Here is a 22,346-nt window from a genome sequence, read left to right as displayed (position 1 = left end):
CACACTAGTCCTCTATAGGCAGTTTCCGTGGCTAGTGTATCACGTGCCATCTTTGTTTGACGCCTCAACCTGCTTAACTTGCTCAACTTGCTCAACTCACCTCCTTTTCTTTGTTATTCTTAGCCACATTTCTGTCTCTCTCTCTCTCATCCTCTCATTCATCATACCGTGTGATTCTCGTAAATCTTCAACCCAAAACTTGCGCCCAAAACTAGTGGATCCCACCCCGAACACCTGTTGTTTCATAGTGGCCTCAGTAGTTCCGATTCAAAAAGACATTCTAGTTTTTCTCTTCCCCTGAGTATTCTGCAACTCAACTTGACCTTGATCAAACTTGATATTTGGCGCCGAATGCTACTGTAGTTGGTTTCTACGCGCCCGCCAGACCCAATCAGCGCCAAGAACATAGGTGATATCGGCTTCCCCGCTGTTAGCTTCCTCTGACATCCCATCGGCTTGGGGTTGTGACTTGCTCTCTTTCCTTGATATTCTTCTCTCTTTAGCCTCCTTGAATTGTGCACCTCCAACAAAAGCGCCATGGCGGACGCCTTCCAGGCCCGGACGTTGAAACGCAAGAACGTCAAGGGTCTTGCTCTCAATGCAGCCCCTAAAGTCACCTCCAATCCCTCCGATGGTGATGCGCAGGTCCCTGGCGCCATCGGGAACACCGAGGCCAACCGCACAGATACGCTAGAAATCGGTCTCGAGTTTCGCCTCGATCTTCGCAGCGAGGACCTGGTCACATTGAAGGAGCTCGGCGCTGGAAATGGAGGAACTGTTTCCAAGGTGATGCACGCATCCACCAAGGTGGTGATGGCTCGAAAGGTACAGATTCCCTGTTTGTGTCGACTTGGTCACCCCGTATGCTGATTTCGCAATCCCTCGCATTAGATTATCCGTGTCGACGCCAAAGAGAACGTGCGGAAACAAATTCTACGAGAACTGCGCGTGGGGCACGACTGCAACTGCCCCAATATTGTGACTTTCTATGGTGCATTCCAAAATGAGGCGAGAGATATTGTGTTGTGTATGGAATATATGGATTGCGGGTAGGTCGACCGCGTGGGATGGATGTGAATATGGCTGACAGGCACAGTTCCCTCGACCGCGTTTCCAAAGACTTCGGCCCTGTCCGCGTTGATGTACTAGGAAAGATTACCGAGTCTGTGCTGGCTGGTCTGGTTTACTTATATGAAGTCCACCGCATCATGCACCGCGATATCAAGCCCTCCAACATTCTGGTCAACTCCCGCGGTAATATCAAGCTTTGCGATTTCGGTGTCGCCACAGAGACAGTCAACTCTATTGCCGATACCTTTGTCGGCACATCTACATATATGGCCCCTGAGCGAATTCAGGGAGGAGCCTACACGGTCCGTTCAGATGTCTGGAGTGTGGGTTTGACAGTCATGGAATTGGCCGTTGGCAAATTCCCATTCGACCACTCTGACTCTGCCGCCGGCAACCGTGCCAGTGCCGGCCCAATGGGTATTCTGGATCTCCTTCAGCAGATCGTTCACGAGACAGCGCCAAAGCTGCCCAAGAGTGATGCCTTCCCGCCCATTCTGCACGACTTTGTCGGCAAGTGTCTCTTGAAGAAGTCCGAGGAGCGACCAACCCCGCGAGAACTATATGTATGTGTATTTGAGGCGCTCATTTTGAACCATAAACTGACCGCTCATAGGACAAGGACGCATTCCTACAAGCTGCCAAGCGCACGCCCGTCAACCTCGAAGAATGGGCAATGAGCATGATGAAGCGTCACGACCGGAAATCCTACCTGGGACCTCCTGCACCAAAATCACTCCGTGAGGTGTCGACCCCAACCTCCAACTCGACCTCGTCCCCAGCGCCCACATCAGCAACGGGTGCCAAACCCCCACCCATCAGCAAGCCATCTCGCACACCCCAGCAGTCTCCTTTCCCATCGAACCCAGTATCAAGCGACCTCCCTCTGAACGACCCCTCCGCCAACCACCGCTACTACCCTCAGTCCCAGACTAGCCACTACGTCTCCTCGCGGTCTCCTCAACCCCCATCCCTGGAGCACCTCTCGCTGGAAACAAGTGACGACAACGACATCCGTTCTGGCCGCCACGCAATGCGTCAGCATCTAGGAGACCCGGTGTCTGCTATCGATGCCCCATCTCGCCCGTTCATGAGCCCTCGCTCTGCCAGCTCGAACACTTCCTCCTCTAACTCCCGCACTAACTTGCACTCGGCCACACTGCCTATGCGTCCTGCTCCTCCAAACGGTGCGCCTCCTGCCCCACCAGTCTCGGCCGGTGGGACTCGGCGCACTCAGCCAGGACGCGATGCATATCACTAAGCCATGTACTGGGATATGATATTTTCTCGTTTATCCCTATCTATCTCTCGAGATGGACCTGCATATTTTGAACTTGAACCGGATCTTGCGTGGTTTGCTCGTTATTTCATCGGCCATGGACTTTCCTAGCTGATTCTCTCGTTTTCCCTTCTGTCTGTGTTTTCGGCGCTTTCTTGAGATGAATCAAAACAAAAAAGATAATGAAGACACAAGACACACTACGCCCCCATAGCATTTTCCTTTTCTTTCTATTTCTCTCCCTCCTTTTTGTCTGGCCCTTCATCAATATCAACTCGCATTCCCATCTACCTGTGGATATCCCTCGTTCTGCCAATGTCGGTACTTTTGTTGGATTTTTTTCTTCTACTTCTTTCCTTTTCTCTTCTCAATGATTCTCTACCTGTCTGATTCGAATGTTTGATTTGGCAACGACACCCCCTCTTTTTCCCTTTTCTTCTTCTCTGTTTCTGTTCATTCTGAACTCGATCTCTTTCATGTTTGCTGGGATATATCTTCCTGCATTACTCGGCGTACATAATTGCAATTTCATTTTCATTTTTCTTTTCCAGCCTAGCTATGTTTCAGGAGATTTTACGTGGTAGTCAAGTTATTCATACAGTTGGGTCTCTTATGTGTTGACAGCTCGTCAGTACAAGAACAGAATGTGTTTGACTGTCAGATGTAAACCAAAGTACGCAATGCAAAGGAGATATCATTGAAATCTTCAATCAATTGTAAAAGATGATACGAAGTCCAGCAAGGTATAGATACAGAGCTCATGGTAAAAGACTTTAACAAAGAAATACGGACACGAACAGCACCGAGCCCAAGACCGAAAGCAAACAAAAACCAACAAAAGAGCGCAAATACAAATCAAACTCAAATCCCACAGGGAAACGCCTGACACCGTGAGCATGGAATCAATCAAGTCTATTTCATCATGAGCTCCGGCCCAGCTAGTGGGTTAGGACCCGGCGGCGCAGGAGCAGGAGCAGAAGCAGGAGCAGGAGCAGGAGCAGGAGTAGGAGCAGGTGCAGGAGCAGGAGCAGGAGCAGGAGCAGGAGCAGAAGCAGGAGTAGGAGCAGGAGGTGCAGCGTTAGGCGTTGAAGGAGAAGGCGCAAGACCAGGCATCGGGACCGATAGTGCAGATGCTTTTCCACCCCGAGTGCTGGTGCTTCCACCTCGGCTAGAGCTGCCTGCACCACCACCGCGACCACCGCGGCCTTCATTTGCCGCGGAGGCAGTGGTGCCGTTACGGTCGGCGTGTTTCTCACCGTCTGCTTTCTTGCTGCCGCGCGGACGGCGCGTTGTACCACCTCGGGAACCGGGTCCGCGCACTGGCAGGCCGGTATCCTGGGAAATAGGCACAGCAGCGGCAATGGGGACGTGAGGATGAGAAGCCGTAGACCGACCTCGGCCTGTCCCTCGGCCACGGCCACGGCCGCGCTTGATTGTACCATCGGCCCTGTGAATTGTTAGGATCCGTACCATGCTATCATGAAAACTGTCAGAACATACCGTTCCACTTGGATCTTCTCTCCCTCTGGCACCAATGGCCCGCTGTAGACAAAGAATCCATCCTTACTAGCAGCAGCCTGCTCTTGCCAGACCATCTCACTGTCATCAACGAATGGGTCGTCACGGTCATACTCTTCAACCTTCTTTCGGCGCTTCTTCTTTCCATCGCTCGCTTCGGAGGGTGCACCGTTGGTTCCGACACCAGTACCACCCATGGCAACATCGCCATCCACATCACTATCACGCTCAGCATCAAGGCTCAGGTCCTCGTCAGCACTCTCGCCTGCTGAAATGCCCTTGGCGTTCTTATCGTTGCGCTCTAATGCAGCACCAGCGGCTGCCACACGGGCCAAGCGCGCTTTGTGAGCGGCCAGTCGCGGATGTAAAGCCGCAAAACCATATTGTTCTTCGGCCAGTCGCGCGAAATTGACAATCTGATTTCCCTTTCCTAGAGGGACGTGGACAATGATGTTCGGGGTGCTGCGCGAGTCTGGCGATTTCGCAGATTCATCTACTCCGAATAGGGCGTTACTGATCAAGCCAGAGCCTTGCGGTAGTTGCGGGGCCTCTTTGGCAGGTCGAACGGGCTTAGGCGATGAAGCCTTTGATGCAGGAGTCGCCGTCCCCTTTTCCTTCTTAGCACTAGGAGCAGATTGTTCCTTTGGTTGTTCCGTGGGTTCGACTTCCATTACCTCGGACGGTTGGGGTCTGGGTGGGGTCGGCTGCTTTAAAGGTTCGGGGTGTGCGTGGGATTGTGGTTGAGGTTGACGCATAGCGGGTGGAGAGAGCTCAAGTTTTGGCGGTTGTGATTGCACAGGCCGCTGCTCAGCTGGTGGGTATGGAGTTGTGTAGTGATTCGGTTGCGAAAACGCATGCGGTGTATGCACGGCTCCATGAGAAGGCGACGAGATGGGGAGGGGCGAAGGGGCTACGGATGGGTGTGTGGGCGTGGGAGCCATCGGAGGCGGCGCCGGTGAAGAAAGAGCAGAGACATGACCAGAGGAGGTACGCTGAAGCGGAGTGTAAATTGGTTGGGAGGTTTGAGGGGGGTCGATGATACTCGAGATCGCTGGCGATGCACTGGCGCGATAAGCGTTATGTGGGGAGACTGCGTGAATCGGAGGACTGTATGCTGGTGCCGGGGAAGGGTTGTCAAAGGCTGACCGAATCGGATCGAAATTTTGTCCACTGGTCCTTTGGGGAGGTTGTGGTTGTGGCGTTGGCGGTTGTGATTGCGGACGCGGGGGCTGTAGCGGTTGTGAAAGCTGGTATGCAGCTCCCGGAGCTGTGGGATGTGGGCTTTGGGAATAAGGCGATTGGGCTGGTTGGGCTGACTGAATTGATTGGGGTGGTTGAGCTGGCTGGGGTGCTGTAGGTACTTGGACAGACACTTGGACAGGGCTTCGGGCGTCTGCCGAAGCGTCACCCCCCGTCGCATCAGCCGATGGCTCCAGCTTGGCTTTCTTCCGAGAGCCGGCGGTAGTTGTGGACTTTTCTCGAGGTCGACGCGGAGCTCGAGCTGGCTTCTCCTTTGGTTCTTTGTCTTTTTTGGGCTTGGCGTCGGGCTCGTCGTCCTTCTTACGACGCGACCGTCTGGCGGTACCGGAAGCACGTCGGGCGTTGGTGTCGGGCTTGGGATCAGACTCAACAGGTAGGCCTTCTGTAGGCACCACGGCCGGATCCGTAGACATAGTTGTGCACAATTGTAATCTTATCAAAAGGATGAATTCTGACGAAAGTGGACAAACTGGACAAAGTGGGCAACGTGGATGGAATCGGTCGCTAAGACGTGTCGTCAGGAATGAAAGTTGGGGGAATAAGGCACAGATAAGAAAGATCCGAGTTGAAAAGGAACATCAAAAACATGAGAGAGATGGAAAGGGGAGAGGGAACACTTGAAAATGAAGGAAATGGGAAAAGGGAAAATGGAAAATGGAAGGGATTAAGACCGGGGAGGGAAAGGGAGAAAACAAAAAGGAAAAAAAAGGGAAGAAAGGGGAGATTCATTACAGAGTAGAAACTACTAACTGAACGGCCAAAGTCGATATGTCTAGGAGAGTCAGAATGCAAGATATACAGAGTAGAGAGCGAAATCTCAAAAAATCAAATGACAATGACAATGCTTCAAACTCCCAATACTGATGAGTTGTTCTTGCTGAGGTCATTGGTATCATATCCAGTTTCCTGCAGTTGTGCCCGTTTTACTTCAGGTACTTATACAGGAACTAACTATATAGGGCAGTTGATTTGAGGCATTTCCAAGATTCGGAGTGACCAGACTCGAGTTATTGCCGTGTGTCTTGTGTCACTGTGGAGGTTCCATAGCATCTTCTTATGGCCATCAACATGAACACAGTATTGTCTCGCATCCCGAAGTTTATGCTGTACCTGGAGTGTCATAAGTAACTTAGTCTACTGTATTGGAGGTACGTGTAGATGCGATGACTAAGTCATGGTATGCTAGCTGAGTGTCTATAGTCTGGACTATATCAAAATCTCGAGGGATACATAATACATCAAATGCAGAACATCCTGTGTTGAAAAACAGTCCATGAAGTCAAGCGAGGTGTATAGATGCAACCGAGCCAGTGTGAGGAGTCCCGATTGGGCCTAGCACATCCGTCATCTACCACTAACCCAATGTGGTTAGTCTGTTCTGCAGACCCATTTTAGGCTTTGGGAGCCGCATCCCCGCGCTGACATAACTTTTTTTCTTCTCTTCTTTGTCTTGACAACATGGCTTTCCGCGGCGAACGTTTCGTCCTCGATCTGGATGGAGACGAAGGTGCTCCTGAGATCCCCTCTCCCTTCTCTCTCATCGGCGAAATCCAAGAACGGGCCCCCTCCGCCGCCAAACCCCCTGCCCCAACGCTATCGAGCTCATCCACCGGCTTCCCGGCTCCTCGCCAGCGCAAGCCATCTTCCTTCAAACAGCGACGAGCTAAACAATCCACCGAGACTGAGACGTCTACTGAGGAACCTGTTCAAGATGAAAAGAAGCTTATCGACGAGGAAAACCGGCGACAGCTGGCAGCCATGTCGGACGCCCAGATCAACCAGGAACGAGAAGAGTTGATAGAACAGATGGACCCCGGACTCCTGGAACGGTTCCTCCGCAGAGCTAGAATTGATGAGGATGAGCAGAGCGACAAAGAGCCGCCGGCATCGGCACCCACAGATGAAGCTGCGTCTAAACCGAAAAAATCAGTTTCATTCGATGTGCCCGAGCCAACATCCAGACCACGAGCACGATCAACAGCTCAATCTCACTCTCTCCAAAAACCATCCAAACCACACCCGGTCAATGAAGACCGCCCACCCAACTCTCTCCCCCAGGACCTCCACCCAGCCTCCGAACAACCCTCACTCGACCCAGCTACCCTCGAAACCTTCCACTTCCCACTGCCCTCAACACCCATGCCAATCCTCGACCCCTCTTCCCCCAACTTCCTCGCAGACCTCCAGTCCCACTACTTCCCCGAAATCTCCCAGGACCCATCAACCCTCTCCTGGCTCCAACCCCTTAGCGCCGACGAAGAAGACCCCGACTCAACGTCCGCCTACCACCCGGCCAGCAGCGCCATTTCCATGGCCCCTTCGGCAATCCGCTTCTCACTCACAGGCACAATCCTCGCTCCTGAAACCTCCCTCTCTCTCCCAACAACCATGGGCCTGCACCACCACGGCGACGATCCACATGCGGCGGGGTACACAATCCCCGAGCTGGCCATCCTGGCACGCTCGACATTCCCCGCACAGCGCTGTATCGCATGGCAGGTTATCGGCCGGATCCTATTCCGCCTGGGTCGCGCGGAGTTCGGTGATCGCGGGGGGGCATTGTCCGAGGGTTTGTGGTTTGTGATCGAGAAGGAAGGTGTTGTCGCCGGTATGCTTGCTGAAGCGGATGGTGCTGCTGGCCAGAGTACTGGCAGAAACAGGGATTCCGATAAAAAAGATTCCGAGGGCAAGAATGGCGGTACGCCTGTCGCGTCTGGTGTTGGACGTCATGCTAGTGCTGCTGCTTGGGCTGTGGAAGGTATCTGGTTGTGGCAGAAGGGTGGTGGTGGTGATCGTGGACTATTGAAGGAAGGACAGCACCGTTCGTTATAGACCATATATTTACATTTCGTTCTTCTTTTATGTTGCTTACGAGTGAATGGCTTTCGCATATTATCGATGATGCAATGAAACTATAGATATGGAAATGACATCTGAGTTAGTGGAATTAGTTCAAGAATATGAGATGGGCAAATGGACGCTGATTAATATTGATATCATCAGAAATCATATTCCTATTCTCTTGACCTACAGTCAAGCATATAAAATACACATAGCATATGGGAGTAATTCTAGGGCAAGATGACCCTCTCTCTGTCTCTCACACACACAATCATCACCACACAAACCCAGTCCAGAGCCCATTCTACTCATCAACCCGATCCCCAATCTGCACACCCCAAACCTGCCACCTAGCATCATCAACAAAGTCCCTCCTCAACCAAAGTCCCGAAGGCGGCTGCACAGCCTTCATTCCAGGATCTAACGAATCCCGTTCCACAGGCTGTGTGCGATCCAGCCAATCAAACAACAACCGCAACTGCCAGATGTGATCACGGACTTCATCCGGATCAGCGCCGCGGCCACGCGCAGACTGCACGATATTGCGCACCGTATGAGACAGTGCGAGTCGGGCGTCAACGGCTGAAGTGCGTAGCCAAGGTGGCGCGGAGACGACGTCTGAGGTGATTCGTTCTCCCCGCATTGGGAAGGAGGATGGGAGGACGAGGGAGCGTTCGCGGATGTCGAGGCCTTGGAGGGCGGGGAGGTTGAAGATCCAGTCCCAGGGGGATTGGGAGGGTGAGGCTGTGGGGGAAGTTGCTGAGAGGAGGGTTGTACGGGTTGGCCAGGCGGAGGGGGGCAGGCCCTTTGCTTGGTTTGAGGTTGTTACTGTTGAGGTTGGGAGAATGTCTTGGGTTTCGCTGAGGCCAGTTAGAGTAGAGGCGAAGACGGAGGTTGAGGAGCCCGAGGGGCTGTAGGTTGCTTTGCGGCGGAGGTAGATTGATGGGTCACCGCGGTGGAATTTCTCGCGGAGAGCGTCGTTTTGGCTGAAGTCTAGGACTAAAGGCCAGTGGTCTGGGCCGCGGATTTCGATGCGTGCGATGCCGCTTGGGTCTGGGAGGAGGCAGGGAGCGCCGATTGTGCGGGTTGTTTCGTCATTGAAGGTTATGGTGATTGGTATGGAGATAGGTCGGCGGGTGTCGAGATCACGGGGAACGAGGCAGCGGGGTTCGGCGGCGAGGACCCATAGATGGCGGAAGGCTTGGAGATGGCATTTGTTGTCTAGGACGGAGGTTGGGAAGATCGGGTAGAATGCGCAGATGAGGGAGACTACGGCGCGGTTGGATGTACCGAGTGTGTAGCTACCTCCACCTAGGAAGAGAACTCCTATCGCCATGTGTGCTGCCATGTGGCTGCCATAGGGTGTGTCGGCGTCGATGCGGCCGTGCAGTGAGCGCAGGCGTCTGAATAGAGCTAGATCACCCGTACCAGCCATAACTGCGGCTGCGGCTAGGGCTACCACATCCTGGCAGTTGCGGACAGAATTGCGCGCCAGCTTGGCATCGTAGTTACGCACAGGCAGCCGTGAAATGCGGATGAGCTGGTCTAGATAGAACAGCAATAGATCTCGCGCTTGTGCTTGTCCCGACCCAGCATGGCGGAGACCGAGGGCAAAGCAAAGACCGGCAATGATATTGAAGAAAGGCATGTCTTCACTGCGCAGGCGGCGCACATCGACAAGTCGCGATCTGCCTCGGTATACCTCAGGAAGACTTGAACTAATCCACTCAGCAGTGGGCTGGATGCTGTCCCACATGATAATGTGCCGAGCCAGAGTTCGCAACAGGAACAGGTCTGGTCTTACGTAGTCGAAGCGAACAGTTGTATCGGGGATATCAATTTTCTTGGCCAGTACCGAATCGTTCGTCTTCATAAAGATGATCATCACGGCAATTGTTGCGCCAGCTGTGGCACGGTCAAGCACATGGGCAATATCGACGTTCTTGGTGCCCACAGCAATTGCCAACAGCCGTTCAACAATGTGCATGTCACGCATACCACGTAGATCATCACCCTTGCCAAGGTTGATGAAACCAAGTGCAAATCCTGCAGCCAGGCGATATCCTTCATCACGGAGGTCTTCTTGTGTAGCAGCTTGCTCGTCATACTCACTGTTTTCAATTTCAGAAAGCATAACCTCGCTCATGCGACGATGCTGAGAGCCACAGTAGAGCATACCGATACCCATGATTCCGGCAGTTTGAGTCAAAGGCGAAAGATTCAGCTCAGCTGCACCCATTGGGAGCATTCGTGTCACATGTACCGAGAGCAGGCGTGTGATGAGGGTATCCATTGTACCGATATACGATGCAGAAAGCCCGAGCAAGAGACCAATAGAAGTCATGGTATGCTTGGGGGTGAGGTACTTGAAAGCAACCCACTTGGCCAGTGACTTGAGATGTCCATTCAGACCCAGCGCCAACAAGAAGCCGGCATGGCGATTGGTAAGTTCCTGTGGCTTGTTGAACAAGATCCATGAAGTGTCGATTCCCTTGGACGCCTTGGAGATTGCCAGGCCGGTGGAGACACCATTGTGGAAGAATGCCCAACAAACTTTCTCTTCTGAAAATGCAGATCTTTCGGCACTGACTGTCACATTAGATGGCTTCATGACACACTGTAGCGAAAAGGACGGAATCGGCAGTTTCTCGGTCAATAATGGAAGCCGTCCACTGAAGGAAAGCATTCCACGACCCGCAGGAGTAGAAAGAGTGCGGACAGTCACCAGCTGCACAATCTCCTTTTGCGCTTCGAGAAGATCAGCATCGCTCCAATCTGGCTCGGGTATGCACTCTGCCACGGGAGCTTTAGACTGGTTAAGGAGTCTGGCTGCTTCTAGGAACCGCTTATCCTCTTTGAATATCAATCTTGTCACAGAGAATCGATCCGCCTCCGCGGAGGCCTCAAAGGCGTTGATGGCATCGATGTCCAACGCCGCACTGCTGATATAATGGAAGTCTCGTACAGCGTCATGAGACGGTACATGTTGCTGTGGTGCTGGTAATGAAGTGGTTTGAGTGGGGTTCATCGACATGTAGAGGTCCTCCCGGTCAATCAATTCCAGAAGCGATGCGTTCCAGGAGGTGGAGGCTTCGATCTGGCATTGCATTACTGCTTCGTACAACGGTGCACTGACACCTTCTGGGAAGCTGTCAATGACGCTCTTGGTGAATCCCCAACGTTGCAATAGTTTAATCTTTTCCAAGGGCGTTGATACATCATGAACTTCGGTGAAGAAGCCATTCAGCGCCAATGTTCTTGGTGTGAGGCTAAAACATTCACGCCACATGCGCCCCTTTCTAGGACTTCGCTCGGACGCAGTCACAATATCAAGGAGTGTGACAAATGGCGTAGGGTTTTTGTGAGCGGCGTCCATGAGGAAAGCAAAGATAGATGGAGGAGTGAAAGGTTCTCGAGGCACATTAAGTCCGGAAATTTTAGTATCTTCAAATTGCCAGCGCTCCATACTGGCCATTTCGTTTCCGAAGTAGGCATCCTCGGTCCATTTCCAAGAGTCCCAGCCCAGCCAGCCGCCCAGTTGTGCGAGAACAGGAGCAAGCAGACCCAATGGTCTCCGGGACTCTTCCGAATCACAGATTGAAAGTTTCTGTTCTTCACGGAGCAAATGCAAGGCCACAACGACACTGCATAAAGCGGTGCATCTTGTGTTTTCAGAGAAGAGTTCCGAAATAGGGAGATAACCTTCGTTGCCGGCAGCCCTGACGCCTTGGGGAGTTTGAAGGAATTCACGGCTGAGAGAGATGCATCGAAGCAAGTACGAATTGTTGCGGTAGGTAGATCGGCTCGCGTTGGGCTGGTCAACTTTGGGTGTACGTGATGTTGTTGCGAGATCCTCGATTGCATCTTGTTCAACAATCCATCCCCAGGAGCTGTCCATCATCCAGGGCGCTACAACACCTGATGAGCCAGACTCCAGGTCCAGCATGGTCTCCCAGCTTTCGAGATCAAGATGGCTGCCACTACTCGACCTTAGCAAGCCCTTCTTGCGACGTGTTCGCTTGGGTGTCGGGGTTTGGGGGAGCGTGACGAATGGAACTGCTAAGCTGAATAGCACAACAGTCATAGCTGTCCACTCGAGGTCATTTTCAATGTCCTCTTTACCCCGAAGCCACTTGATAACTTCCCACCAGGCGACCATGATGCCATCACCTGCTTTGTCGGAGTCACGCAGGGCGAACTTGCAGACCCTAATTATCTTCTTCACCAGATCATTGCGGGGCTCCATTCGTATTTGGAGTCGGTGTCGTTGTTTGTCAGTGTCCACCAAGTCAATCTTGCCTCGAGAGCACACATGATCAAACTTGGTGAAGACGAGATCGGGGTCAGCCATAACTCGGTTAACACCGCTTTCTCTTGGGCGTGCCTCGAGTTTGTTGGCAGAGATCCCATGAGGCTCATACAGCTGTAGCGGTATGGGAACCTCGATTTTTGTCGGGCTACCCCATAGGGTCTGTAAGGATAACTCACGGTGACCGCTTTCTGTCTCGCTGAGTGAAAGTATTCGTGAGATATCTCCATCGGAGATCTTGCAAGCATCTGAGATATTTGGCACATGCTTAACCTTGACCGCATGGACAAGCAATGGGCTCTGGTCGGACTTGTTCTTTTTCTTCCGGCTCTTGGAGACGGAGATTCGATCCGCTTTGAGGTTCACAATGGTCATGTTCCGTGCCTCTTGGTCCGTAATGAATATGGCAACAGAAGCAGTGCTTCCCTTTTGTGCGCTTCCATAGTCAGTGGAAGCTAAAGTAGAGACCTTCAACCGACGGGATGCCGGCTCTGGTGTGGACTTTTGGAAGCTTCCAGAGAATTTTGACGGGAAGCTCTCGACCTTGTTCAATAGGAGCTCCTCTGGAAGTCCAGATGCCGATTCACGAAGGGCAATGTTCTCAAAGCCTTCTGATAGCGCATCGTTATTGAGTTCTTCGAGGAGCCTATCCACCGGTGCATCCACAAAGCTGCCTGCAGTGCTGTAGACAGATCCTGTTCCAGGGGGAAGAGAGCCTCGCGGGTTGAAACCAAAGCTTCCACGTGTGCTTGCTCCTCCGATAGACTGGCGGAAACTACCATGACCATGAGGTATGGCGCTAGACTGACTTCCAGTGGCCAGCTCTGAAAATGTCATGCGGTCCTGACTGGTTGCAAGATCCGTTCGGGCGAGCAAGGAGCTGACTCGTCTGGATGTCTTCAGAGGCACACCGACATCTCCAAAGTCCTGCGCAACTCTCGAAGCGAGATCGTCTTCAGGTTGCTGGGATTCAGTTTGCTGACTCTTTTCAGTCCAAGCTCCAAAGCTCTCTCTACCTGCAGTGCGAGCAGCGGGTGTTGTTGTGCCAGTTGCCATGCCGAAATGTGAGCTCCGCCTCACTGACCGAGTGCCTCCTGTCTCCCGTCTGGTTTTGTCTTTTATCGAACCACCTGATTCATCATCTTTGTAGCGTGCAGTCCAAATCGTATAGATACCTGTAGTAGTATTGAGGGTCACCACTAGGATCAATGGGCCGTTGGTTGGGCCTCTGCTTGTGCCCAGAAGCTCGTCCTTTGGAGAGATGTATACAATCTCATCTAAGGGATCCAGCACCTCAAGCCCGGATGGCCGTCTTCTGGTGCTGTTAACACTACCCTGGAGCCAACGAGAGCTCTGCGATGTCACAACAAGGCCCATCTCTGAATGAGGATCGATGAGAGAGAAGACTCGAGGTAGGTCGTTGCTCGGGCTGGAATTAGGCATCCAAGAGCTTGGAGCAGAGAGCTTTATCGAAGGACGCCTGCCTTTTCTGGAAGGTGGTCGCATGCCAAATGATTGTGAAGCACCAGGGTCGAATAGCGAGCTGGTCATGAAGGAATTGGGAGGCGCGGCTGGCTGCTCGCGTCCTTCGATGGGTGATGGAATCTTCCTCTGGAGAAGAAGACCACGAGGAGTTGCGAAGACAGATTCCACCTCGAAGGGCAGAGGAATTGTATGGCTGTTGCCCGCGACAAAGAAGATATGCGCTTGCGATTTCAGGACCACCACCAGAGCTCTGGAGAGGCTCTCACTAGATTTCTGAGGAGCGATCGCTGCCACTCGTGCATCTCCGTGTAGATCCAATGTCGAGCCTTGGATTTCAAGCGTCGACTGTTTCCCATTTCGCCGGCTTTGTTTTGTAGATCTCTCGGTGGTGGGTGGTCTCGTAGGTGTGTTCCCAGAGCGTTTGATGTTGGCGGCCGCAAACTGTGTGAAGAGAGCATGTCGGATCTCTTCTTTTTCAGGATCCATTCGAAAGACTCGCTTCACCATCCCTGCGCGGGACCATACAACGCAATGCTTCGTCCATACCAGGTCATCGTCCACCGGACCGGTCAACCCGCTTTCGTCGACGCATACCGTCCATTTGTAGTGGTCTTCCGAGGGATCAGGTGGGAGAATACCCTCTGCGACAAGGTAGGATACAGCGGAAGGCTCGTGGAGGCCGAGAGATCGAACGGATGCCATGGTGGGCTGATTAGCAGCCGGTGTAGCAGTTGCAATGCGCCGTCACAAACAGTTCTCTGGTCCAAACCGTCGAATTGGTCATTTCGTCCATGTAGCTTAAGTAACGGTGCGCCGGCCACAGGACATGGTTGTTGAATGTCGAAGTTGGAGACGCGCTGGAACGCGGATTGGATCGACTTTCTCGCCGCCCAAAACAACTTTCCGTCAACACCTCCCCTCGCTACACTTTTTTCCCTACTCGTCTATCGATCTCCGCTCAAGACTTGTTTAAGAATTGAGATTTCACTCATCGATCTTTGGGTTGTCTGTTATCCTTACGGTGCCTTTTGGCGCCTGTGCTTGAACCTGGAAGCTCTGAACAGCTCGACAGCGTCGCAATTCCCAAGATGCCCTCATTCCCAACCACCCCTCTGGTTCGGTCCAGAGAAGATGGTCTGCAGATAAGGTAGGGTTGATTGCGGTCTGCTCGCAATACTTGAATTGATGCTGATTCTATGTCTGCAAACTTTTAGCTATCGCCTCCCTCATCGCGTTCACTCAGCCAAGGGCTACCCCCTCCGAGCTCCTAATGGCTCCTCTATCATTGTTTACGGTTACGACACCGGATTGAAGGTTGTCTGGAGAGGAGGAAGACGTTTTGCGGAGCCGAAAGCACCAGCGCCTACCGAGAAGCCGAGGCGCGCAGAAAACAATGTGGACGACTCAGTAATGATCATTGATTCTGACGAGGAAGAGCCTGAACAACCAACACAAGTAGAGTCCAGCTACGATTTCAGTCTGGAGGAGACTGAGGTCGATCCTGCTGCTCCGTACGAAGAGATTCTACGACAGCTTGATATTCCCCTCGGAAGCCGAGTTCTGGATGTGGCGGTTCCTCAGGTTCTCCCCGAAGAATTGCGCTCTCCCCTTGATGCCTTCCCGCCTATTTTGAGAAACACAATTGTTGTATCTGCAGTTTGCTCTGACTTTTCAACACGAGTTGTGACTTTGCCGCTTGCGCCTCCTCACCCTACACAGACCGACCCTGCGAGCTGGCGCATTCGGACTCTCACGGTCACTGGTGCCACTACTCATCAAGATACTCCCCGAGGAGTGTCTCTGGCCTTCACCTGTCAGGAGAACGAGGAGGAAAGCCCACGCAAATCGCGGGGCCGGTTCGGCAATCATGGAAAATGGGATCTCCTTGTGGCCACACATTCTGCAGAAGGGTCCGGCGCACTGTTGTTGCACCGGATCCCAATCCGAGAGGATTCATCTGGATCAGCCTCCTACCGCTTCCTGGAGGAAGACATCGTCTCTCAGCGACGACTCCTGCCAGCACCTGCACAAACGATCACCTTTAACCCTTCACCATGGCCATCCCCCCGCCATTCGACCCTGCTTGTTGCATTCCACAGCGGATGTGTCAAGGTTTACTCTTGTTTCTCCGTGAAGAAGGCCTCTAAGACTGCTCGACGGGCATCCATTCCGCAGGAAGACTATGAAACTACCGACATGGAAGGTCGGTGGCTGATCAGCCTGTACCCCGGCTTTGAGCAGGGTCCCATTGGACTTCCCCGACGAAAGACGATCATTGATGCTGATTGGGTGCTGGGTGGCCGGGCCGTCATGGTGCTTCTAGAGGATGGCGAATGGGGCGTCTGGGATATTGAAGGCGCTGGTCCTGGTGCTGCCAAGGGCCCGCTGCACCGCCAGACAAGCATTCAAGGTGTCACCGGCGGCTCATTGACTGCCTACGCAGTCAGTGGCCGTATTGTGACGCCGCTTTCCAATAACCAGTCTGAGGCAGAGCAGCGATCCCGATTTGCGCCTATGACACCATCCACAAGACGTGTTCGTGAAGATGGCCTGTTGAAGGGATCGTCGACTGTAGCCAGCCCATCCCACCGCGGCCAAATATCTGTTTTGCAAACCAACTCAACGCAGGATGCACTCCCCGACGAATCAATTCTGCTCCGTCATGGCCGCCAGAGCGCAGTCATCCCAAGTCTGCTGTCTCTATGGCGCAACGCCGTCCAAGCCAAGGGTACCTTCGATGCCTCAAACCGCTGCCGAGTATCTCCGTTCCAAGATGTGAACCTGATGGGCCAGAACTTCCAAGCGATTGGCCATCTACCAGCACCTGTCCGCCGTTCTCGCCAAGCACAGCGACAAGTCTTCGATGTCCTCGTGGCAGCAGAGCACCAACTCATGATCCTCGCCCCGGCATTGGTCGAAACTGACGAACCGAGCCAACTTTCAGTGAAGCAGGTAGCAAGCCCAGAAACCGATCAACTCATGCTCCGACGTGGTGAATTGGATGTGGAAGGAATGGGCCGACTATTGAATGGCATGGCCAACGCAGCGGCGTCTCTGCGCATGGGAAGCCCGATCAAGCGGACTCGTGTTTTCGATTGAAATGGCCACCGGATTTGCCGTAGATGATACTAATACCCATATCCATTCTATTCCAGTGCTTTCTGGTCTGTCTTTCTCTCCTGCTCACATTATTTCTCTCTAGTAGACCATTCGCGCTGTAAGGTGGAGCGCAAGGCGAGATCAATGCCTTGAAATTCCATCTTCGGATGTGAATAAGCTCTGTATCGGATGCGATATATCGATGACCATTGCAAACACAAATGTGCTACGCACGAGCCCTTGATATTGTGACTTACGTCGCAATCCTCACATCTAACGTTGGAGCTCCATTCTTGTCTCTGTTCTGCTGCGGATGCCGATCTGTCTCTTGACGCTTGTTACATCGGTGGCCGCAGTTGGCGGAGTAGAGAATGGCCAATGTTGGAAGTGAGGGAGTTGGGCATAATGGGACATTCCAATAGCTAGCAATGAATTGACTTCACTAAAATCCAAGCATCTATACTCCGTCATGCCAGAAGACCGCATTGGTAACGCAATCTAGAGCATTACCTGCAATACGACCACCAATACGACCACCAATACGACCACCAATACTACCACCAAACCGGCCCAAGGAACTATTACCGCTTATAGCCTTCTACACCTCAATCTTCCCAGACCAGGAGCTCCTATCTGAAGTCTTGGCTGGGCGGTGGGTTGCGCTGCCGTATATTTATGATTCGTTGAAGACGTTGCGCATGGAGGGTGTGCATGATTGTATATGGCGGGATGGGGAGGTGAAAGCTGTGCATTGTATTTTTGGTATCAAGCCTTGGCATGAGGATGTCTGCTCAGAGGATGTTTCCCGGCATGAGAGATGGGGGTTTGGTGGTGGAGGGCCAATTGGGAAAGGCAGGGGTTGGAGAAGGGGTTGGAGAAGGGGTTGGAGAAGGGGTTGGGTTTGAGGATGAGTTTCTTGGACTGGGTGAGATGGACAGGATGGGATAGGGATATTGTAAGGTAGACAGAGGAAGTATGTACATAGACGTTGGATCTGCCAACATGTTTACAAAATCTTATTGATAGACCGTATATGGATGAGATATCGATAATGGTATTGATGTCAATTTGAACAGCTCCTATATTGGATGCATACATGCAGATCGATCTAAGTATATCCATGGCCGGCTATGCAGGTGCCATTTGCATCATCATCATCCATCGCATCATTCCTCTACATCTTCAACATCCATGCAACTACACCTTCGGCTTCGACTTCAACCGTTGTATCCAACAGCCTCGAGATCCTTCCGGACCGCATCCTCGGTCTGGATCTTCTTCATCTGTGTATCTTCGAGCTTTTCACCGCCAGCAAGGCGCATCTTAAGCTCATCGATAGCCCGGATCTTCTTCAACAGACCACGGATCTTCTTATCCTGGGCGGAAGGATCCTCAGCAGGGGCAGGAGGAGCGGCAGCAGGGGGAGGAGTAGACTTGGCAGCACCGTTACCGTTAACGACACCGTTCTTGCCGCCACGGTTGCGGTTGCGGTCTGGGCTAGGGCCAGTTGGGGCGTTGGCAGGGGGAGCGTTATCGGTTCCCTCCTCCTTGGCCTTCTTGGCAGCTTCGCGCTTCTTCTTGTTCTTGGCGGCAGACTTGGACAGGTTCTCGGTGGGCAGAGCAACGCCGCCACCCGGTGCGGCTCCAGGAGGAAGGTATTCCTCGGCGGGCTCGGCGCCGGGGATCTCACGGCGGCGAGGCTTGCCGAAGCCGTTCATGCTGGCACCGGGAACGCCATCGCGGACAAAGGCAGCACCACCCTCGTCTTCACGCTTGAAGGCGAGAGGGGTCAGCTGGCCGCGGGCACCGGGGGGTCGGTAGGCGCCAGCAGGCTTGACGGGGGCCTTGCGGGTGCCCATGTAGGCAGTGGCAGAGGAGTGGGGAACAGGGAGCTTGGTGAGCGGGTCGCCCAGCGGGTGCTGGGAGATGCTCTGTGGCCGCCAGGTGACATCGTACAGCTCGGTCATATCTTCGTTGTACATAAGGCCACCGGTGACGTGCCAAATACGCACGCCGTTGTCGACGCGCAGGCGAGGGCTTGTTGTCGCGGTCAGAATGTATTGTCCGTCGGGGGACCAGGCGCAAACACTTGCGTTGGAGGCCTCGACCGTGGTAATCTTGTGGTAGTTCTTGTCCATATCGTAGAGATCCATTTGTCCTGCCAAGTTACCGAAACCGGCAACCAGAACGAAACGGCCATGCGGCGAGAACTGAATGGTGTTGCGGGGGGCGAGGGGGAAGTTGTGGGTGGCCACACCGCGCATATTGAAGATAGTGGTCTTAGCGGGCATGTAACCGTACACAACACCGAATTCCTTCGAGTTGGGGTTCCAGCTGACATCGTGAATAGGACCCTCCTTATCAAGATCAATACGCGAGTCGAATGCACCGCTAGCGCTGAGCAGGTACAGTGTTGTCTCGCCATAATAACTCTTGCCAGTGCGGTCGACCTCAGTTTGTGCGAGCACGATCAGGGTGGTTCCAGAAGAGTTCCACTTCAATTGGACCTTGTCACCCTTGAAGAAGTTCTTCTGGGACACAGGGGCACCGAACTGCGGCACAATGAACACCTTGACCGCGGCAGGTTGACCCTTGCGCTCGGGAATGAACACCGCAATCGACTGGGTCTGACCCGGCGAGAGCGCGAAGTCCGTCACACCCTCCACGCGCAGCTTGTTCCAGACAGTTGACAAATTCTCGCTTTGGTAGAACTGGACCTCGTTGGTCACAGTGCGGGCGCAAAGCTTCTCATCGGCGGTGTACTGCAAGTTCCATCCAGTCTGCGACTTTTGCACGAAACTGCCCACGACCGCATGCTCATCTCCGTTCTCAATGGCACGCCACACCTTCAGGTTCTTGACGGCGTCTCCGTTCTCGTCCTTGGAGGTACGCTGCCAGGTGATCACGTAGGTACCGAGCGGCGAGAAGCCCAGCTCGAACACGTTCTCGGCGGCGATGGTTCCGACGATGTGACCAACGGAGGCGTCGATAATGGAGACCCTGCAGGCAACAACATTAGTATAAGAGTGACCGGGGAAATAGAAGATCAGCTTACTTCTCGGGCGATGCCCATGCGTAGTACCGGCCACACGGCGAGTAGGCGCTACAGCGGAGGTTGCCTTCAGGTCTGACAGAAGCGCACAAGTCAGCTTGGTGTTCCCTGTTCAGTCAGAATCAATTCCTACCTCACAAACCCGGGTAGAGGCTCATAAACAGGGGCGGCATCCATGATACCAATGCCCTTGAGCGTGCGGTCTGTAGACAATCAGCGTCCATCCATCAACATTCGCATCGATCTACTCGAGCCGATATTTAACGATCGGGGAAACCCACAAGCAAGCTGCGTAGGAGCTGCCATCTTGACTTCAACGGTTCAAATAAAACCACCAACAGAAGTACTTCAAAAAGTTTATGCCTCTCGATTGCGTATCCCACAAGTCGAGAAAGGAAAATCCGTCCGATATTCTGGGACCAAAATAACCACTTGTCGCGACAAAGAGGCCCAATGTAAGAATGGGAGTCGGACAAAGCGAAGCGAAACTTCGAGAAAGTAACGTAGGTGGGCGAAAGAGGTTGGAATCAAGATGAGACTCAATTGGTGGGGTTTGGCGGAACAAAAGACTTGGGTCTTCAGTCGGTCAGTGCTAGACAAGTCAATGCCAGCAATGAAAGGTCGGAGGCGAAGAAGAGGGAGGGTAGTGGTTTGAGGGTTGGGAGGTTGAAGAGTGAAAACGAAAATTCGGGTGTCGCGATGTGGCTCGGCGGCATGCCGTCATCTGCTATACAGGGACATCACCAACTACGGGTTGAGTTGGCTTGAGTTGGGCTTAACTAGTGGTTATGTATGGGATCTTATTGTATGTTATAGTCAATTTGATTCCTTCTACTCGTGTCCCTTTCGAAGACAGGTGGCCGTATTTATCCTACATAAAGAGGGGAATAACCCAGTCATGTGCTCAATATAGCACCGCCACAGGCCACAGAGTAGAGTCCATATGAGATAAATAGTTTGCATTAAAGTCAATACTCCTCTCCTACACGTCAGTCATATCCACCGACTTTCTCAGGGATCCCTGTAGAATTACATACATTGCCATTGGTACTTGAAAGCAGAGCCCAAAGAAAGCAAAAACGCCATTCGTAATTTCTTGATCTAACAACCTTGGAAACACCCATTCTAGTCCCGGCCTGGTGAGCCAAATCCATTGCTGTGCCCAGACGGAGTAGCCAGACGCGGGGTTCTGGCGGTAGTATCAATCACATCGGGATCGAACGTCATACCATTCATCATACGAGCATCCTCATTCATAGGCTCGGGGGTACTCGATCCAGCAGGAGAAGGGGACCTCATCGAGCTTTCGCCAGCATGATACTGTTGCTGCTGAAGGTAAGAGGTAAGAGGGTTGGGCCGGCCAACAGTGCTGCTCATCGAAGTCGGACGCGCCCCAGGACCTCCAGAGGACAAACGGTTCAATCCGGCAGGGCGAGAGGTCGGTCCACTGATCGTACTGTTGGCGCCCTCACCGAATCCTACAAGACTGGCATTGCCTTCATCACTGATATTGCTCACGCTCGAGGTTCCATCATCCGGGTCGTGGTCTTCACTCATTTTGTCTGCGTCAAATGCATCGCTTCCACTCGCCCAGGTTGTGCGGCCGCCAATGCTCCCCGTCGCGCTGGCGCTGCCGACTGTGCTTCGCTCCTTCAGGGCTTGGCTTTCGAAGTATCCTGGTGCATATGAGGTGGGCGCGTTGGACTGGCCGCCCGCGCGTGCTGTTGCGACCCGCTCGAGACCAGCTAGGCGAGAGATGCGATCTGCGCGCTCGGCTTCTAGGGTTGTTGTGGAGGAGGTGGAAGCAGAGGAGGACTGGTGCGCGTGGCGGCCGTGGGGAAATGGTTGGCCCTGGTGGCCGTCCTTGATGGCTGTGGTGGACAGCGCGGACAGCGAAGTGGTGCCAGAATTGGGAGTGCCTCTAACCAATCCATTACCCAGGTCAGTCAAACAGAAACTCCAACTGAGATAGAAACAGAGATGAAGGTCTTACGGTCCCATCTCCGACGGGGTGACAGGGTCCGACGGGGGAGGTGGCAAGTTGATCAGCGTAGGAGTAGACATGTTAATACAAGAGATCCTGGGGTATCAGCCAGTGGTCAACAAGTTAAGAAGTTCGGAGTTGAGAAGTTGAGGAAAGACTGCGGGGAGAAATAAGCAAATTATTGGACTCGACGTCATATTACCTTAAAACGGGCAAACATCCATGGGTATTTCTATAAGGTCCTCAGATCACTTTGTTATACTATGTTAGTTGTTTATTATATATTAACTTATATCTCGTTCAATATAAGTTGTTATGCACATACATGCACATGTGTCTACGTAGTTCGGTCGTACTGACTCACATTCCGCATTAACATGTAGCAGAATATGAGTGCAACAGTCCTTTTGTGTGTTCAACGCAATAATCTAATAATCTAATGGAGCCGAAG

General features: G+C 52.9%; 7 protein-coding genes across 7 annotated transcripts; 3 read left to right on the top strand and 4 right to left on the bottom strand.

Moving 5' to 3' along the window:
- Positions 1 to 537: 537 nt before the first annotated feature.
- Positions 538 to 2,329, top strand: ste7 (MAP kinase kinase Ste7; the record flags this gene model as incomplete). Its single annotated transcript, XM_022630322.1, has 4 exons — positions 538 to 825; positions 892 to 1,049; positions 1,097 to 1,634; positions 1,685 to 2,329. The coding sequence occupies 4 exons, from the start codon at positions 538 to 540 to the stop codon at positions 2,327 to 2,329; spliced, it is 1,629 nt and encodes a 542-aa protein (XP_022489931.1).
- Positions 2,330 to 3,259: 930 nt separating this feature from the next.
- On the bottom strand, positions 3,260 to 5,538 carry PENARI_c006G07016 (uncharacterized protein; the record flags this gene model as incomplete). The annotated part of the gene is made up of 2 exons (XM_022630423.1): positions 3,260 to 3,794; positions 3,848 to 5,538. The coding sequence occupies 2 exons, from the start codon at positions 5,536 to 5,538 to the stop codon at positions 3,260 to 3,262; spliced, it is 2,226 nt and encodes a 741-aa protein (XP_022489649.1).
- Positions 5,539 to 6,583: 1,045 nt separating this feature from the next.
- Positions 6,584 to 7,957, top strand: PENARI_c006G00726 (RPAP1 family protein; the record flags this gene model as incomplete). The annotated part of the gene is made up of 1 exon (XM_022630124.1): positions 6,584 to 7,957. The coding sequence occupies one exon, from the start codon at positions 6,584 to 6,586 to the stop codon at positions 7,955 to 7,957; it is 1,374 nt and encodes a 457-aa protein (XP_022489587.1).
- Positions 7,958 to 8,270: 313 nt separating this feature from the next.
- Positions 8,271 to 14,462, bottom strand: PENARI_c006G05601 (anaphase promoting complex subunit 1; the record flags this gene model as incomplete). Its single annotated transcript, XM_022630345.1, has 2 exons — positions 8,271 to 14,201; positions 14,307 to 14,462. 2 exons carry the CDS (start codon positions 14,460 to 14,462, stop codon positions 8,271 to 8,273), a joined length of 6,087 nt encoding a protein of 2,028 aa, XP_022490052.1.
- Positions 14,463 to 14,848: 386 nt separating this feature from the next.
- Positions 14,849 to 16,859, top strand: PENARI_c006G06116 (uncharacterized protein; the record flags this gene model as incomplete). The annotated part of the gene is made up of 2 exons (XM_022630378.1): positions 14,849 to 14,907; positions 14,975 to 16,859. 2 exons carry the CDS (start codon positions 14,849 to 14,851, stop codon positions 16,857 to 16,859), a joined length of 1,944 nt encoding a protein of 647 aa, XP_022489723.1.
- Positions 16,860 to 18,076: 1,217 nt separating this feature from the next.
- Positions 18,077 to 20,217, bottom strand: PENARI_c006G09721 (translation initiation factor 2A; the record flags this gene model as incomplete). Its single annotated transcript, XM_022630556.1, has 4 exons — positions 18,077 to 19,859; positions 19,915 to 19,986; positions 20,045 to 20,114; positions 20,193 to 20,217. The coding sequence occupies 4 exons, from the start codon at positions 20,215 to 20,217 to the stop codon at positions 18,077 to 18,079; spliced, it is 1,950 nt and encodes a 649-aa protein (XP_022489595.1).
- An 819-nt stretch (positions 20,218 to 21,036) lies between these two features.
- PENARI_c006G01647 (uncharacterized protein) lies at positions 21,037 to 21,975 on the bottom strand (the record flags this gene model as incomplete). The annotated part of the gene is made up of 2 exons (XM_022630168.1): positions 21,037 to 21,832; positions 21,905 to 21,975. The coding sequence occupies 2 exons, from the start codon at positions 21,973 to 21,975 to the stop codon at positions 21,037 to 21,039; spliced, it is 867 nt and encodes a 288-aa protein (XP_022490009.1).
- Positions 21,976 to 22,346: the final 371 nt, after the last annotated feature.

This window comes from Penicillium arizonense, assembly GCF_001773325.1.
Source record: "Penicillium arizonense strain CBS 141311 chromosome Unknown PENARI_contig006, whole genome shotgun sequence".
Classification (NCBI taxonomy): Eukaryota; Fungi; Ascomycota; class Eurotiomycetes; order Eurotiales; family Aspergillaceae; genus Penicillium; species Penicillium arizonense.
The sequence above is the reverse complement of the archived record's forward strand: the minus strand, read 5'-3'. Positions and strand labels throughout refer to the sequence as shown.